Source organism: Alligator mississippiensis, chromosome 1 (genome assembly GCF_030867095.1).
Source record: "Alligator mississippiensis isolate rAllMis1 chromosome 1, rAllMis1, whole genome shotgun sequence".
NCBI classification, from domain to species: domain Eukaryota; kingdom Metazoa; phylum Chordata; order Crocodylia; family Alligatoridae; genus Alligator; species Alligator mississippiensis.
Window position 1 is genome coordinate 168,530,688 of NC_081824.1, and position 18,388 is coordinate 168,549,075.

General features: G+C 50.4%; 2 protein-coding genes across 4 annotated transcripts; one reads left to right on the top strand and one right to left on the bottom strand.

The window, feature by feature from the left end:
* Window positions 1–357: 357 nt before the first annotated feature.
* On the bottom strand, window positions 358–12,957 carry YIPF3 (Yip1 domain family member 3). Of its 2 annotated transcripts, none has more exons than XM_059716698.1 (9): window positions 12,852–12,957; window positions 12,192–12,401; window positions 11,528–11,634; window positions 10,763–10,808; window positions 9,839–9,931; window positions 3,811–3,942; window positions 3,054–3,167; window positions 2,152–2,275; window positions 358–839 (listed from the first exon to the last, which is right to left on the bottom strand). In XM_059716698.1, exons 2-9 carry the CDS (start codon window positions 12,366–12,368, stop codon window positions 718–720), a joined length of 915 nt encoding a protein of 304 aa, XP_059572681.1. In that variant the 5' UTR covers window positions 12,369–12,401; window positions 12,852–12,957; the 3' UTR covers window positions 358–717. The 2 variants fall into 2 exon arrangements, with proteins under 2 accessions (XP_059572681.1, XP_014455557.1); XM_014600071.3 differs by lacking the exon at window positions 12,852–12,957 and adding an exon at window positions 12,569–12,731.
* A 25-nt stretch (window positions 12,958–12,982) lies between these two features.
* Window positions 12,983–17,903, top strand: POLR1C (RNA polymerase I and III subunit C). 2 transcript variants are annotated; one of them, XM_059716688.1, is made up of 9 exons: window positions 12,983–13,068; window positions 13,263–13,334; window positions 13,468–13,575; window positions 15,017–15,149; window positions 15,289–15,408; window positions 15,634–15,786; window positions 16,186–16,335; window positions 16,968–17,084; window positions 17,402–17,903. In XM_059716688.1, exons 3-9 carry the CDS (start codon window positions 13,492–13,494, stop codon window positions 17,518–17,520), a joined length of 876 nt encoding a protein of 291 aa, XP_059572671.1. In that variant the 5' UTR covers window positions 12,983–13,068; window positions 13,263–13,334; window positions 13,468–13,491; the 3' UTR covers window positions 17,521–17,903. The 2 variants fall into 2 exon arrangements, with proteins under 2 accessions (XP_059572671.1, XP_006276413.3); XM_006276351.4 differs by lacking the exon at window positions 12,983–13,068 and adding an exon at window positions 13,075–13,170.
* The last annotated feature ends 485 nt before the right edge of the window (window positions 17,904–18,388 follow it).

Here is an 18,388-nt window from a genome sequence, read left to right on the forward strand (position 1 = left end):
TGCATCGCCAGACTGGAAACCTGTTTGGTTTTGGTACATGGCAACAAAAGGGAAAGCAGGGCAAGGAGCAGCCTGCAACTCTTGGCAGGAGCTGTCTGTGGGCATAAAGAGAAGGCAATTCAGTTACACAGTAATCCAGATGAACTGCAGATGCCTCTGGCTTCCTCGGCTGTGAAACAATCACCTTAGGGAAGCTGCTTCATTTGAGACATTTCAGAACTAGATGGGACAAATGCCTGGAGAATACACTGGAGCAAATAACTCCACTTTGGCCCCACAAGGGGAAGAGAGAACAGATTTGATGGGACCTATCAGAGCTCTCCCATTGTATGAGGCAGTTTCAAGGTAAGACTTCGCTCAGCACCAACAGCAATTTAATTCTTCCCTCTACAGGAGAGGAGCAGAACATATAGCCTGGGGTTTGCAAGAGCAAGCAAGACAGCAAGGGAGGGGGAAAATGACTTACAAAATCCCAGCTACATGGATGATGCTGAGAGTACAGCTGTGCATGGTGCAGCCCAGGTCCAGGCTGGGGGAGCCTGTCTCCTTTGAGACAATCAAGAAGCTTTGCATTCAGCTCCCTGAAACCTTAACCCAAAGGAGAGGGGCAGAGAGAAACCAAGTCCTATGCCTGCCATTTTGTCTTTTTCCCAAGTAACAGCAGGAGGTTGTGACCCAGGTGATCCCAAAAGAGACGAGGGCAACAAGTCCATGAGACTACGAAGTCAGGGCCATGACTTTGACTGTTGTGTTCAGTACTGCAGAGGAAACAACTGGAATGTCTCTGGCAACTCTCTGAAATGGGGGGACATTAGGTCCTTCCAACGTGTCCAAGATACCTGTGGGGAAAGAGAAAAGAAGCAGGGGTCACTACTGAGCTGACTCAGACACAGCAAATGTCTTTACTCCACTCAGACCAGAGAGTAGCTGGTGGGGACAGGTAGGAACAAGTTACAATGGCCTTCAGCTTCACAGAAAGCAAAAACATCTCCATACCGGGCACCATGTACACAGATCAGAGCGTGCCACCCCTGAACTAGAGCAGGAAAGCTGTGGGCACCTCCCAGAGCAGTACAGAGCTTGTCACCTTAGAGATGTGGCTCTGACCTCAGCACAAGCACTACTAGTGAATGCTGCTTTGCTGTCCTCAGCCCAGATCACTCCTACTTTCCATCCCCAGGTGCTCTTAACACAGTTTACATTAGGAGCTGCAGCTGGAAGGGGTGGAGTGTGGAATCTGTATCACTTTGCAATAAAGACCTGGTTTGGCATGGAACTTGGGCATTGACTGAGGTGCTCTGCCCCAGTCCCTACTTATTACCCTCTCAGTTCCTCCCCTCGATACAAGTGACTTCTCCTTGGGCCCCCTGAGGTGAATCCCACAGAGGAAATGCTACCATAACTTATCTGCTGGAGATTTGCAAGTAGGACCTGGGGACCTTTACTTTGACAGTGGTTGTGGATCTGGGAGCATCTCAGAGAGGGGACTGTGGAATTAGAGAGGTTCTAGGGCAAGCTGATGAGTATGATTAAGAAAAACTTCTACATGAAAAGGGAGGCTGGAAAAATTGGGACTGTTCACTTTGCCACAAGGCAAAAAGGAGAGGTCATAGGAGCACACAATGCACGCTAGAGGGGACAGATGTTGGAGGCTTCTGTGCTTTTTACTGCAGCAAGGGAATGGCCAATGACATTAAAAGGTGACTAATGCTAAAGGCTGTAAGAAAAAAACATGGTCATGTAAACACAGAATTACGCTGTGGATTGTCCTATCATAGAGAGTTGCCCTGCCTGAGTATTTAGCAAGATTAAGAGGATTAGATGTTCATAGCTACAGTAAGACTGGTCAGAGGTATAACAGGTGCATCAATACATCTTGGCAGGAAGATAAATCTTGTTGCATTAGGGATATTAAATGCTAGGAGGAGACCTAGTGTAGGCAGCAGGTCATCCCAGATCTGCCTCCTGCTGGGCTCTTATGCCACCCTCTAAAGCAGCCACTAGTGGCCTCTGCCAAATATAAGATATGCATACAGACAGACTTAGGGTCTGATCCAACATAGCCCATTCCACAGTTGGCCCACAGCTAGGGAGAACAATGAGAAGTCCTTCAGGTACACAAGGGTGTTGCCTTTCTGCCTCTTCTCTTACCTTCTACCACCTTGTGATAGGCAAAGTGCAGATAGAGGAGGAAGAGCATATGCAGGGCAGATAGGGTTCCACACAAAATGAGCCGTTGGGTGTGTCCCACTGTGCGTGACACCAAGACAGCAACCTAGGTACAAGACATGTGAGAGAAGATTCCTGCTGCCCCAGCCTCCGATTTTAGAACCCCAAGCATGTACAACGATGGGCCATGCTGCAAGAGCTAATAGAGACGCTGGGATGAAAGGGTGGAAAAGCTCTTAAGCCCCGGTGTCCCAATTCATTTTGCTTTAATTTTCAGAGGGATACATAGAAAGAATCATTGCCAATCCCTCATCCCCCCTTCAGGCAGGATAACAGGATCCCTGCTGCATCAAGTGTTGCAAGTAATCAGGCCTCTGGGACCCCACAGAGAAAGGGTTAGAGTCCCACCTGGGAACAGCAACCTCCCAACATGCTAAAGGAAGTGGACAAGGTCTGGACATCTCACAACCACCCCACAGTAGTGTCAGGCTGGCCTTCGCAACAGCCAAACTGGGTGTGATGAGAATCACTGCCAACCCCAACAAACAGAGAGCAGATCATAATGCCATCATCAATAATTAGCTCCCAAGCCTCAAGTGGCTCTACAACTTATCAAATGCAGTTTCTTCACTGAAAACGTTAACTCGTGCACTGTACGTTTTCCCTTTTCTTTTGACCTGGAGTGCCTTTGCCACAATTCATAGGGGGATGAATATACTGCTGTGGCTCTTGGATTAAAACCAGCTTCTCATGCAGTTCCTCAGCCAGTCAGGAGTGAATGTCATTGCTCTAGGGAGGGTGATGCATCTAGACAGGGAAATGACAAATACCCCTGCCTGCAAAATTAAGTATTTTAGCTGCAAGCCAGACTGGCTATCCCTTACCATGCGTAACGTGGAGAGGCCACCAATCCCCAGCCAGAATACGTAGAAGAGGGAGTGGAAGTGGATGTTATATGTGATGAAGAGAGTGACGCAGTGTCCAAAAAGGCCGTAGCCCTGTCAGAAAGAGAAAGTGCAAGATCAAAACAAACAACTGGTCACGGAGGTACAGGGGGGTTAAATGGACAGGAACAAGAGCAACATATTCCTGATGCATCCAAGAGAAGCTCAAAGCTTCACTACAGCTGCCTGCACAACGCCAGAGAGGTGCAGCTATCATACAGCAGATAGCTGTGCTTGAAGCGTGGTGTTCTGCATCAGGATGCTGGAGCCTGCCTAAGGCACATGGGGCTGGAGGACCCACAGAAAATTGGAGAGTGACAGGGTCTGAAGGGGATGAAGGAAAGATACCTTTAGAGGCAAACTAAAACCTCCTAACTTCCAAAACTAGGCCCCAGGAAAAGTAACAGGAGATCTTATTACTGCCCCCCGCCCCCCGATGCCTTATCTCAGGTTTCTTATGGGCAGAAATTGTTGCCTAGGACTCAAAGGAAATTCCTCTCTTGCTCCAAAACAAGCTGCATGTAGGGGTGTTTGGGGGGGTGGGGGGGTGCAGCTTACTCACCTTCACACAGGGATCCTCACTTTACCAGGATGCAGGGAACACATTCTCAATCCTGAGGAGGGAGCCCAAACTCCCTGCCCTATTGGAGCTCCAAGCAGGTCATAATGTACCCCAGGAATCCCATTCTGTACGTACCAGCAATGACAACATTTGCACCATAGTGATCTGGGCATTGCACAGGTATGCCAGGAAATAGATAAAGGAGGAGACGCCCAGCCAGTAACCAAAGCAGGTGCCAATGGCTGTCCCCATCAGCGTGCCTTCTCTCTACACAGAAAACAAAAAGATGAAGGTTGGGAGAGGAGACATCATGCATGTACAGAAAAGTTATCAGCCACTCTTCAAACACTCATCCTTAAAGAGGTCCACTAGCTTCTGGTAGCTGTTAACAATGTAACACACACAAAATGTAGGGAGACTGTAACACACAAAATGTAGGGAGACTGTAACACACAAAATGTACACCTCATTTTGTACTGCAACACATGCTCTGGTTTCATGTTGCTATGTATCTTGTTCGTACTGCGAAGTGTGCTTTGGCCCCTCCTGCCCAGCCTGTTGCCGAGTGGCAGGTATATGCCCCAGAACTAACGCTCTGGGTGAGCCTCCAAGTCTCAGACTGCCTGGGTATGGGCAGAGTCTCCCCAGAGGGGTGCAACTACAGACTATACCTCGCAGTTGATAATGTTTTGAATTGCATTTAGTGCTTTCTTTGTCTTTCTCTACTGTAATAAATCTGACCTTTTCTGGTACACTGCTTGTGAGGAGGGGGGAAGAGGAGGTTGCTTATGAGAGGCAATTTGCTGATCCCAGATTTCTGGGTGGAGGCTCAAGCCACAGTGCAAACTTTTGGGGTACCTCAAAATTTGAACCCAGCCCTTGTTGCTTCTGACTAGTGCTTGGCAGAAAGGTTATTTTGGGCGCTTGTCTGGGATATCATTTTTGGATACACTCAAAGAGATTTTTGGGGTGACTCTGCCCATAAAATCTGGGGTGTCCACTGTACCTGAATAAATTGGAGGTGCATCCTGAGATTTTTGGGTGGACTTTGCATCCATAGTTTTGGGGTGTCCATTGCCCACCAAAATTGGGTTGCCTGCTGCACCTCAAGATTCAAAGGGTCCCCTGATATTTTGGGAGTTACTCACTATCCCTTGCAAGCAGTTACATAGAAGTGAATAAGGATTTCCTTGGACTGTGTTAGTATCAGATGGTGCTGTCAGTGTTCGGCACCTGGTACAAGGAAGTGCAGGTAGAGCCAGAGAAATCCTTACTAGTTACTAGCATATTGAGAGAGCTAACCAGGGAAACGGTACAGGGCCTCTTGCAAAAATCTTTTACCTATTTTAGAAAAGTGTAAGGTGCATGGACTGAAGGTTAGGACAGAGGAGGGAGGCCAGGCTGTGCTGTGTGAGCTACCGGTATTAGTAGACCCTCTGAAAGTCCCAGTGCTAATAGAGGTAGATAATGAGATTTGGACCCTGACTGCTTTCAGGATCCAGGCTCCATCTATCCCTACTAAGGATGTACTTGACAGGTGCAAAGAGTCCACCTGAGCCAGCAGGGGAAGGAAGGCAGGCTAAAAGCAGTAAATCCTCCCCCTCTAGTCTATGAACATGGATAACTGAAGGGTTCCCTGGTGCATAGGCAGCAGCGCCAGGGCAGGCTTTAAGGGAGGCTGTACAGCCCAGCCCCATCCAGTGTCTGCTCCATATAGGAAGTTTTCAGTGTTCTCAGGAGCCACTCCCCACTTGCCTGGTGAGGAGGCTTTGGAGATCTGGTATTCTCATGCTTAGAGCACTGGAAAATGCTGGATGAAGAGAAATGACGCTGCTTAATGGAGAGCCTCAGGTAGCCAGCATTTGGAGTGATTTGTGCTTTAAAATATGACAATCCTACCATCACAGCTCAACTGTGCCTTGAGGACTTACTAGGTGCGTTCGGAGGTACAGAGAGGGCCAACAAAGTATTTAAAATTTTGCAGCATCTACCAAAATAAAAGGGAAAAGGTCTCCACCTATGTGCTGAGGCTGGAGAAGATGCTGCAGAAGGTGATAGCTAAAGAAGGCCTAACTCAGAAAGGAGTTAACCTTGCTAGACTCAACCAGATATTGATGGGGTGGTACACAATAAAAGAATACTAGCGAACCTCAACCTCGCTAATCAGATAGCCAATCCCTTGGGTCTCAGTCAACTGATAAGAGAGATCTGGGAGAAGGAGGAACAGCAAACAGTGAAGGAGTCTATCTAGTCCCATGGCAGGGCTGCTCCTCACCCCGCAATCCCTAGAGCCTTGGTAGTGAACACCCAAGATCTCTCTTGACAGGATGAAACCCTGGGGGAACAGGTGGCTGCATTACCAAGCAGGATGGATCTTGCGGGTCCCAAACCTCACAGGTCTTTTGAGGCCACGGGGCCCCCCCCAGAGGTTTGTCATCTCAGAACCCCGTAAGTAAGCTGGGCATCCCCTGTTCCATAAGTGTGGGGAGCACAGGCACTCAGCTACCAGGTGTGGAAATGCCAAGACCCCCACCCTCGTGTTGCAGAAATTGAGCGCTGGCTGGGTAGTCAGAAAATGAGGATGGGGTAGGGCCGGGGAGCTGCCAAAATCTCCATGACTCCAAGATTCCCACCCTCCAGGCTTGCCTGGATAGGTCTCTCGAGGCCTAGTAGCACCCCGAGTAGAGATCCTAGTGAGGATTGAGGAGAGTGTCCTAATATGCTAGACAGCAGGTCTCAGGTGACTATCATGTCATAGATTTCATAGACATTAGGGCTGCAAGGGACCTCACGAGATCATCAGGTCCAGCCCCCTGACCAAGGGGCAGGATTTTTTCAGTCATTCTATGAGTACCTGAGGCACTTGCTGCTGCAACCCTTAATGGGCTAGGTTTGTGTGGGCTGAGCCAAGAGGCATATCCCTATAACGACCACATTATAATCTGATTGGAGCTCCCAGAGGAGGTTGTGGGAGTCAAGGAGGACGTAACTAGGGGTATATGCAACCACAGCTGTAAAGGAACGCTGCCCCCAGGTTCTCTGTCAAAGTGCACTTCTAAAATGTTGGGTCTTCCCCTGGAGAGTATTCTCCAGCTATCTGTTAACTATGTGGTGCTGGAACAATCCCCTTTGCGTAGGCTTAATGCTGCTGGTCTGCAAGAAGTGCAAGAGCAAGCCCAGACACGTGATGTTATAAAAGGTGTAAAAGGAATGGGGTACTCTTCTAATCGGGTTAATTGCAGATACTAAAGTGTTCCTGAGGGAATGGGTCCAACTTAAATTGATGGATGGAATGCTGCACGGAGTAACCACCAACCCATGTGGTAAGCAATGAAAGCAGTTGGTGCTGCCCAACAGATACAGAACTGTAGCCATAACAGCTTTCCATGATGACTTTGGGTACTTGGGGTTTGAAAGGACGCTGGAATTTATTTAAGATAGATTCTATTGGCCACAGATGGCTGGCAATGTCTGACAGAATTGTGAGTCTTGTGCTCAGTGCATGCAAAGGAAAAGCGTACCCTCCAAGTCTGCCTATCTGCATAATATTACCAGTATGAAGCCACTCAAACTGGTATATATTGATTTCCTGTCTCTGGAACTAGATAGGAAGAGTATTGGGGATATTTTAGTAGTGACAGACCATTTCCCTTGGTATGCCCAAGTATAACCCACTCAGGACCAGAAAGTCACTAGTCACTTGTGTGCTGTGGGAAAAATACTTCTCCTTTTATGGGTTTCCGGGTTGAATACACTCGGATAAGGGGAAACACTTTGAAAGCTGATTTCTGAAAGGTGTTCAAGATAGCTGGAATTCAGAAATCCAGAACCATCCCATATCACCCACAAGGGGACCTGCTACCCAAGCATTTCAACTGGACTTTGCTAAACATGTTGGGAACACTGTGTGCAGAACAGAAAGTGAGTCAGCATGTTGTGTTTTGGGCACATGCCTACAATGCCACTCAGAGTGACACCACCAGGCTCAGCCCCTACTTTTTGATGTTTGAGTGGGAACCTTGCCTCCCTATAGACTTGTATTTCATGGTAGTTGAAGACAGCAAGGGTTATGAAGTGCATAAACAGTATCTCACCAAACCGTGGGACAGACTTAAGAAAGAGTATCACCTCACCATGACAACCACTTCTAAGAACACCGATAAGACACAAGCACCAGTATGATGCTAGAGAGTGGGTACAAGGACTCCAGTCTGAAGACAGGGTGCTACTGCAGAATTTCAGCATAGTGGAAAAACACAAGATAGCTGACAGATGGAAGGCCACACCTTACTTAGTGGTCAAATGACTAGGAGACCTACCAGTCTATAAGGTGAGACTTGAGACAGGGCTGGGTCCAGAGAAAACTGTACACCGAAACCTGTAGTTGGCAGTCAGGGAGTTAGTCTGTCCCCCACTACCCATGGAGGAGGGCCACCCAGAAAGGACAGACTCCCGGAAGGGGGAACTGACTAGAGCCTGGCACAGACCACCCCTTAATTGAGATAGACAGAGAGGGACCTCCAACCCTCCTGTCACCTACAGGAGAAAGCCACTGTGCACCTGTCCCTACCATGCCCAGGGCAGTAAGAATTAGAAGGCCTGTGCAGCACCTAACTTATAATAGCTGCAGAGTTGCATCACAGACACCTGTTACCGTCCCATGCCGGCATTAGAAATAACCCATACCAAGGAGTTGAGTTGCGGGGATGTCAAATTCTGGGCTGGGGGGAGAATATAACATACACAAAATGAAGGGAGAACATAACACAACAAAATGAATAAGTCATTTTGTACTGCAATATGTGTTCTGGTTTCATGTTGCTATGTTTCTTGTTTGTACTGCAAAGTGCGCTGTTTGTGTGTTTGCTGTGTATAATTCCTGTACCGCAAAGTGCACTTTAGTTTGGCTATGATCATGGATGCCACCAGTGTCTATTTTGCTGTAATACTGCATCTTGCTTTCCTTCTACCCCCAGGCCTCCTGTAAGCATTGATCTGGGGAAATGCATGCTGTAGGGACAGTAAGCAGAAGCCCACCCCTGCTTTATGGCCTTTTCTTTCAGGCTCCCCCCACCCCCGCTTGTTCTGAGACCAGAAAATCTGGTCTCTTTTCTACTGTACAAATCAAGGGATCATCAGTGTTTTTTAAATTAATTGGTTAAGAGAAAGGCATGGAAGCATGGCAAAACCTGGTAATATCATGCCGGGCACATAGGAAGAGGCAGCTGGCTAGAAGAGGGGGCTGGAGCTGGGGTTGGGAAAAAGGACCCCAATGAAGCGCCCCCATCCAGAGGAGCCAACATGAAAGGGAACACTCAGCCAGGCATTGCTGCAGATAGGCTTAGCCCATGAGGCTTTTCTCATGATCTTCTCTGCCCCAGCAGAGCTGTGTGATTGGAACTAGGAATTTTGGGGGTGCACTATGCTAACTGGAGCCACAGTCACCCCTCCACAGCCACCATGTAGAAGTGGAGATCAGCACCCTACACAGCCTCACAGGGAGCAATGATGGGTCCCTGAGGTGCAGTGAACCCCAAGGCGTAGCTCATAAGACTCTCTGGTGTGGGTCCCTCCTGTCCAGCCTGTTGCTGAGTGGCAGGTATAGGGGTGCAGGCCTCCAGAACTAACCCTCTGGGTGAGCCCCCCAAGTCCCAGACTGCCTGGACATGGGTGGAGTCTCTCCAAAGAGGTGCAACTACAAACTATACCTTGCTGTTTGATAGTGCTTTCTTTGTGTATTGTAATATATCTAACCTTTTGTGTTTACGCTGCTTGCGAGGAGGGGGCATTGTTTATGAGGGGCACCCCCATCCAATTGAGCGATCCCAGATTTTTGGGTGGGTACTTGAGCCACAGTAAAAAACTTATTGGGTATCCCGAAATTTGAACCCAGCCCTTGTTGCTGCCAACTGGTACCTGGCACAAGAGCTACAGCACAAGGCAACATTGAGGAGGCTATACAATCTACTACACTGAGCTGCCACCAGCCAGCTTCTCGGGGCAACAGGGCATCGGTCCCTCTGCATCTTCCAGCCCTAGGCAATGAGATCTTCCCACCAGCTTCCCACTCAAGTCCCTTCCAAAACAAAGTCTCCCTCACCCACCTCCACATAGTCTTACAGCTGGGTGCAAAACCTGACCTGTAACCAAGACTTGCTCTTACAATGATAGTGTCCGAGGTCTTCATCCCATGCAGAAGGATGGCCACCAGTGTGAAGACAAGCATGAGAGGCCCGTAGAGCTCACCTGCAATCTTCTACAGGGGGAGACAGACAGGGGAGGGGCTTGGTAAGTGCTGCATCACACTGAACAAGGGACACAGCAGGTGCCTCATACAGAGTTTGTGACCTGACCACTTGTTGACCTGAGCTGCTACTCTGCGAAGGCTGGTGACAAGGACAACACTAAACTCACCATTTGATTAAGAGTCTTTGAGGAAAGGGTACAGAGCTGCTGAGTGAGGCACCAGAACAGGAGCCCGGGTCAGTTCTGTCCCACTGCCCAAAGATTTGACTGAGGAACCATTACAGGAATCTGTGCCCGAGCAACTCACATGAAACAATGACTGCTGCACACGTATGACATAATGCTTTAACTAACTTGCCACCCATTCGTCACTAGCTCTCCATTAACTGTGGGGAGATTGAGGCAAAACATAGGGCCACAGAAAGAGTCTGTGTCAGACCTGGAGTTCCCAGCTCTCATACAAGAGAAAACAAAGGCTGTTTATAGCTCTGTTGGCAGCAATATATCTAACTGGCTTCTTTCTTTTAGCAAACTGGCAGTTCAGAAAAGTCCCTGGAGAGGGGAGTAGGAGCTAAAGCTGAGTAACTGTGCCAGCTCTGCAAAGATAGAAGATGAAGCAAAGGTTTAATAAAGTCTCTCTTACAGCTTTTTTTGCTTCTGGTTAAGAGTGCTGAACTCTCAGCAAGTATTAGGTGCACAGCCCACTGATAGAGCACTTGTTACCCTGCCATCTCCACTCCTGTTTATATGAATGAACTGTGTTCCATGGGCCCATGGCCCATTCAGTTGGGATACAGAGGCTAATTTTCTGTGGGGGAAGCTTCCTTGGGAAAGTACTCACCTGTGGAAAATTAATCATCTTCACAGGGATCATGGACTCCAGCAACCTGCACCACACAGAGGTACACAAAGATTTCAAGAACAAAGAAGGTAACAGAAGAGGTTAACAATAAACCCAAAACATGAAAAGCCCTTGTCCCCCATTCCCTGGGCCAGCTAAGGCCTGGACCCAGGGCCAGACTAGAACCTGTGGTTTAGTGATGCATGACTCCATATCCTATCCTCCATTACAACCAAGCCAGCCAGTTCCCAGGACAACTGGGGCACTGGTGGCAACACTGCCTCCAGAGGAAAAAGCCTGTACTGCAATCCTAATTAACTGCACAAGCCAGTTTCTGAAAGGCGGCTGCCAGCCCAATGAACTAAGGAAGGACTTGCTACCACAAGGGATGTGGGGATCAGCAGGAGGTTATCAGAGAAGACCCCACAAAGCTTTGCCTTGTGGAACCAGCCATGTTATGTGGTGGAGAGAGGTGGGGAATCGCTCGCCACACATCAGAAGAGGTGGGAAACGAACACTATACATACTAGAAGATGCTGCTGAGTTCATGTCTGGAAACAGCACCAAGGACCTATAAACAAAATGAGCAGCCTCCCACTTTAAGGAGGGTGGCTCTGCCAACACCACTGCAGCTCTAACAAGACAGCCCCTGTTTTGCTCTCCTGGGGGAGCCTTTCAAAAGCATCCCTCACATTGGATGGGGCAGGAAGGTGAGGAGCCTGCACAGGCCCATTTACAGCCCCCCTCCTCCCCGCCCCTGCTCACCTGTTCCGAACTTGGATGGGCTCCACGTCAAAGTAGGGGCGCAGGATGTCAATGTTGGCGTAGAGACTGAAGGCCTTGGAGGCCTGTCTCTTACCTGCCTGCCACATCTGGGGGGGAAGAGGTGGAAACTTGCAGTAGACAGACTGACCACTGCTGCCACCCTCCCACCACCCAGGGGACTACCCCAGGGCTGGAGCACTAGGCGACTGGAAGCAGCCAGGATGCAGAGCAGCTGGTCGAGAGCAAGACAGGAGCCACGGTCCCAGGAAATGCCCTGAAATGACTTCCCAGGGGGCTACCCCATGCCTTATTCCCACCACCAGCCTGGTGCAACTATTGCCTGGTCATCCCCTGAAACTGCAAGGGAAACTGGAGTGTCTCAGTGTCAACCGGAGGGCTGCAAGCTGGGCAGAAACCACAGGTATGTGTACACATGCGTGCATCTGTGTGCATGAATGCACATACGTGTACGCACATCTGTGTGCATGTGTAGCTTCATATGCATGCATGAGCATGCCTGAGTGCACATGTGGACCTGTGGGCACATACCTGCCAGCCACCCACCCTCTGTGTGCCACGGGGCCAGTAAGGCCAGCACCCTTGGGGAAGGCAGGCAGCAGTATGTGCATGTGTGGGGGTGGGATGGCACCCAGCCCTGCCTCACCTGATCGGCCACCTGCCGGCCCAGCTGCCCACGGAAGCCCTTCATGCCCAGGAACTCGCCGTCCTCCTCATCCCCCACCGCCGCCTCAGCCTCCTCCTCCTCCTCCTCCTTCATCCGCTGGTGCATCTCGCCCATGTCCTCGAAGCTCGACCCCGACGTATCGTCCATGTTCTCCATGTCAATCACTGCTGCCCCGCTGCTGCCGCCAGCCTGCACGCAACCCGCCTGCCTGTCAGCACTGGCCCGGGCAAGTCCGGGCCCAGGATACCCCCAGCCCCTGGCATGACCTCCCCCATGCCCTAGGACACCCCCCCCATGATACCCCCTTTCTCCCCTGAATACACCCTCCCCCCCGGCTGCCCCGCCCCCCGTGGTACCTGCATGGTGTCCTCGAAGCCGCCCCAATCCGCGGCCGCCCCGCCCCTGCCGCCCCCCGCCGCGACGGCCCCAGACATCCTGCTGCCGCGCCGCGCTACTAGGGGCTTCGGACAGCTGCGGCCAGATAGCTCGGGCAGCGGATGTGACGCACGCCCTGGCGGGGACGTGGAAGCTGGGCTTCCCTCTCGCGAGAGTTCCCCTTAAGCGCCATCGTCGTGATGGCGGAAGTAAAAAACAAAACAAAACACCTCAAGCAAACAAAAGAGAAACACAAACTGAGACCGGGCGGACAAAGGAGACGTCCTCCGTGAGTCATAACAGCTCTGGAATCAAGGCAAGGGACGTGCCATAGAAATAGTAACTAAAAGCATCCTCTCTTAGGAGCAGCCACACAGCATGGGGGAGCAGTACGTCGGACTCTTAGTGCGCCTGCGCAGAGGGGAGTCCCAAAGAACCGGAGGTCTGGAACGTAACACGTCCACCCAGCGTCACGTGATGGGTAGGAGCTGTGTGCTTGCGTCACGCGGGCAAGATGGCAGCGCCCGGTAGCGTGGAGGAGATGCGGAGTCGCGTGGTGCTCGGCGAGTTCGGCGTCCGCCACGTGAGGGGGGAGAGGGGCTGGGGCAACGGGCGGAGGGGGCTCGGGTCCACGCGTGTCCCTCGTGACCCACGCGTCTTTTGCCCGCCCCGCAGGTGCACACCACGGACTTCCCCGGCAGCTACCCGGGACACGCCGACGCTTGGGACCCGGCCACCTTCCGCCAGGTGTGCAGGCGGGCGGGTGCAGCAAGGGCGGAGCGGGTGTCCTATCCCCGGCCCCTCCGAGCTCCTGGGGGTGGCAGCGGGGCACCCCATTGACCCCGCGGTGTCCTGTCCCCCCTGCCCTGGCGGGCTGCAGGGTTTCCACGTGGACGTGACCAACATGGATGAGGGGTTGCTGGAGTTTGACCTGGTGGGCATCGATGCCGCCATTGCCAACGCGTTCCGCCGCATCCTGCTGGCCGAGGTAGGGGCTTGTGCTGGGCTCCACTCAGGATGGACCAAGCACCAGGTTTGGGGTCAGGAAGGATTTTGCTGCATGGCGAAATTGGTTTGGGTTGTGGGGGGATTTGCCTTGCTCTGTAGCAGGGGTGCAGGCCTCTGCCCAGGACCACTCGATATTTTGAAGAAGCAGGACGGTGGCTCTCATGGGTCCCTGGCTTGACCTGCAGCAGGTTGGGGTGTCAGGTCTATGCTGTGTCAGGGTTGCAGGTGGTCAGGTGTAGCGGTTGTGGTTCTTGTGAGATGGTTTGGACAAGAATGATCCTGCCTCAGGCAGGGGCTGGACTAGATGTGGCCTCTGGAGGTCCCTTCCAATCCAACTTCCTGATGATTTCGTGACCCAGTTGTCGTGTCCCCGACTCTGCCCCGCAGTCCCTTGCTGCCGCAGGGAGCTGGTCCACAGCAGGGTTGGTGCAGGCTGGAAGCTGCAGGCTTGTACCTTCCCTGTCGCAGTTTCCTTTGCCTTTCATCAAGTTTTGTTCTCACTGCTGGAGCAGGTGTGGGAGTTGACAGCTTGAAGAAATAAGGTCATACTTTTGGGAAAAGAGGAAGACTGATTAGAGCAGAAAAGGCAGAAGTGCCAAAGTTGCTGGGGGTAGAGGGAGGTCAAGGGCTGCGGGACGACTCATTTGCTGCTGAGCTTGTGTTTATGCTGGAGGATGCAAAGCATATATTCTGGAGAGGAAATAAGCAACCGGATTGTTTCCTCTCCAGACAGCCAGAGAGGGTGGTCTAAGACAGGCCTAGTGTTACAAACTGAAGCTGTTTAATTAACCAGCATATACTGCAAATGGCAGCACTGGAGCTGCTTCCTCATGAGTGTTTTGCACAGATCTCTGTGCCTGGCCTGGGGTAACAGTGAAACTAGTGGTATTAGTCAGTTATGAAGAGACTGCAGAGTCTGGCCTGCAAGAAAACTAGGAGATGCACAGAGAGCAAGAAAAGAAGAGTAAAAGCAGAGGAGAAAGGAAATGGAGGAACCTAGTTTAGATCAGCAAGTTTCAACCAGAGCACCGTTAAATCTTTCTAGATGTGGGAACACCTGCATGCAAGGTGTGAGGTAAAACCAGTAATTACAAACAGGAATCCTTGGTGTCAAAACCATTGCGACCTGCTGTGGTCTGTCTGAATTCTTTGCAACAGAAGAATTACTCTAGTATTTTTTTTTTGCACTCAAGAAATGAATGATAACTCAGAGCTGGTGTCTTTCAAGGGAGCTTGAGTCTAAAAGGGTTGAGAACCACTGATTTGGATCACTTGTGGGAAGGAGCTGTCACCAGGAAGAGTTAATTAGACCCCAGAAGGGGTCTCTGTGGAGCAGAAATGTTCTGGCTTGATATTGGGTGGGGGTGCACTTCAGGCATGCTGCCTGCCAGGACTGACTTGCTCTCTCTGTACTCCTTAAGGTACCGACAATGGCTGTGGAGAAGGTCTTTGTGTATAACAACACATCCATTGTGCAGGATGAGATCCTGGCCCATCGCTTAGGCCTTATCCCTATCCAGGCTGACCCTCGCCTTTTTGAGTACAGAAGCCAAGGTGAGAGCCAGCACCAGGACAAAAGGATGCATTGGGGGGCTTTTCAGAAGGGGTGACACAGAGCTGTGTTGGTTTAGGTTCAGGAAGGGGTGGAGGACGTGGCCTAGCCTGGGACTCGCTCTGTTTTTCCTCTTCCCAGGAGATGAGGAAGGCACAGAAATTGATACCCTCCAATTCCAGTTGAAAATCAAGTGCAGCCGAAACCCTCGGGCAGCCAAGGAGTCCTCTGACCCTAATGAGCTCTATATTAATCACAAAGGTAAACCTCCAAGTTGCCGGGGACCCTGCTGTAAGCCCCATGTAACCTGAATTTTTTTTTCCTACCCTTGAGAGTGAAGAGAGCCAATCCTGTAGTTCTGTGAAACTTTCTTTTTGGCAAGACCTGATGCTGTTGGGACAGCAGCCCTTTGTTGTGAAGTGTTGGCTTCTCTCCATGGGTGCTGAGGCAACTTGGTTAGATATTGGTGACCTCTCTTCTCCACAGTGTACAGCAAACATATGACGTGGGTACCTCTAGGCAATCAGGCAGACCTTTTCCCAGATGCATGTTTTCGACCTGTTCACGATGACATCCTCATTGCCCAGTTACGGCCTGGCCAAGAAATCGATGTGCTTATGCACTGTGTCAAGGGCATCGGTGAGTTGGGGTTATGGGCTGGGGCAGTGAGACAAGTGTGAGTACCCCTGATGCAGGGTGTGTGGGGAAGGAAGGAAAAAGAGCCCAGATATTCCTCTAGGGTGGCTTGGTGAGTGCCTGAAGTTCTAAATGACATGAGGACCCCCATAGGATTTCATTGTGCCAAGGGGTGTTACCAGGTGTTCTGATGGAAGTAGTTTCTCCTGATTTTTGCAGAAGCTCAAGGCAGTACTGAGAGGAGCTTCATGACACCCAGCAACTCATTCAGGCTCTTGTCTCCTGGCTAGTAAAGCAGGGACTGTGGCCTTTGAGTGGGGTATGGTGCCTCAGTGCTCCTCTGGCTGCATCATTGCATAGGGTTTGGCTGGGGTCATGACTTTTTCTTCCCTTATTTTCCAGGTAAAGATCATGCTAAGTTTTCTCCAGTGGCCACTGCTAGTTACCGGCTGCTGCCTGACATCACTTTGCTACAACCCATTGAGGGGGAGGCAGCTGAGAAGCTGAAAAAGTGCTTCTCCCCTGGAGTCATTGAAATCCAGGACATCAAAGGTACTTTCTATCCCCACCCCAGGACCTTAGCATTGGCTAAGGGGAGACTGAGCGCAGGCTAGAGGCAAGCATTGCACAGATGGATTCTTTCCTCTGATGTCCCTCCAGCCCAGCTTAGGCCATTCCATTCTGTCCTGGGCCTGGGGTTAACCTATGAATGGCTGTCATATAGATGCATCCAGTGACTGGTTTGGTACCTCCTATTCTCTTACTCCTTTAACACTTTTGATAAGGCAGGAAGTACTTCTTCACTCAGCTCTGTGACTGTCCTCTGCACTGTTACCTGCTGCTCCAGGGTCCAGAAACCCTCTCTTGTTGTAACTCCAGGCTGTCGGCCACTCGCTCCCAGTGGTTATGAGTTGCTGGCTGGCTCCAGGTATAATATTGGACAAGCTGAGCTTTTTGAGCTGGCCCTGCCTGGGGAGTAGTTGGGGGTGGGGTGGCGGTTGGAACTTATCCTGCGCTGAACCTTGTATTAGAAATTACGTAGTTCTTGGTATAGGTCTCCAGTGTCATAGCTAGGTGCAGAGACCTGCATGTTTTGAATGCAGTGTGCTGGTCTGGTAGCATGAGGTATAAATGCTTGTCCCTACCAGCTGCAGGTTCCTATTTCACCTCTTCTTCTCTTGCAGGGAAGAAGGTGGCGAGGGTGGCGAATGCTCGGCTGGACACGTTTAGCCGGGAGATCTTCCGGCACGAGGAGCTGAAAAATATGGTGCGTCTGGCACGAGTGCGGAATCACTATATCTGTAAGTAACCTCAGCCCAACCCCCAGAGTACAGCCCTCTCCTGCTGCACGCGCCATTGTTTCTCATCCTGCTTGGGGGCCACAGAGATTTGCCAGCATGTTCTAATCTTTTTTTTGTTCCTTTTCCTCCAGAAGATTAACTCTGGTACATTCATATTCCAGTAGGTAATGGGTTTCTGGTGGCTTTGGAGTGAAGATAGATCTGCATTTTGTGCTCCTTTTGCTGACTAACTTTGCATCATCTGATGTGTTGGTCATGAAGGATTAAATTGTAGGCTGGTACCTGGTGCCTGTGCTGATCTTTGTGTCTCTGTCCAGTTTCAGTGGAATCAACTGGTATCCTGCCTCCAGATGTGCTGGTGAGCGAAGCCATCAGGGTGCTGATGGGGAAGTGTCAGCGCTTCCTGGATGAGCTGGACTCTGTCCCCACTGACTGAACTGTGCAAGTCTGAGAAGCAGAAGCTTATGCTTTTGGCCTGGGCTCCTTGCAGCCACCTGCAGGGATTGTTTCCAGTCCACACGAGGCATTGGGACCATCTACTGTGTGCTCTCCATTCTCTGTACAGATTTTTTAAAACAGAGCTCTGAGGAGGGAAATGCTTCAGAATAAAGGTCTTCCTGACTGTGTTGTCAGTTGCCGCAGGCAATGTACAGAGGAAATTTGATGTACCACGCATTAGCAGCTGGCTACGAAAGTGTCCTGTGGTTCTTGTTCTCTCGCTGCATGAAGAGAACTAATAGCAAGGGCAAGTGGGCCTTAGGAAAGAGTTGACTGCAAGGTGTTGCTATTGAATTGCTAATAAAGTAAGGGCTGCTGTGACTTTTGTGTCTGAGGTTAACTTAATGAAATGACTGTGATTTGTTTTTTAACTGGGTTAAGTGAAGAGTCGCATACTATTGGTTTATGACTTAATTATGAATCAATACAAAGTTTTGTGTCCTTGCACTTGCAAGGGTACCTGGCAAGTTCTGCTTTAGTCCACATTCCTGGTTTTCAGCTTTTAAATGTCACATTGCAATGCTAAATACACTATTTTCCCAAGGTGAGCAGTTGCTGGTGCGGGAAGGGATAGTTGTAGATATGGCTGACCTGCTGAAGCAGGAGTGTGGCCCCTTGCTCAAGCTGAGCAAAGAATAAAGCATAAGGAGTTTAAAAAGAGGGGGAAGAATGTAATATTTTAATGGTATTGAGGAAGAATTAACATGGCTGTGAAGGCCTTGGGGAGATGGTTTGACCCTGTCTCATTCATCTGATCTCCTATCCTGCTAGCTACAGAGAGGTATTGCATGACTTCAGGATTTTAT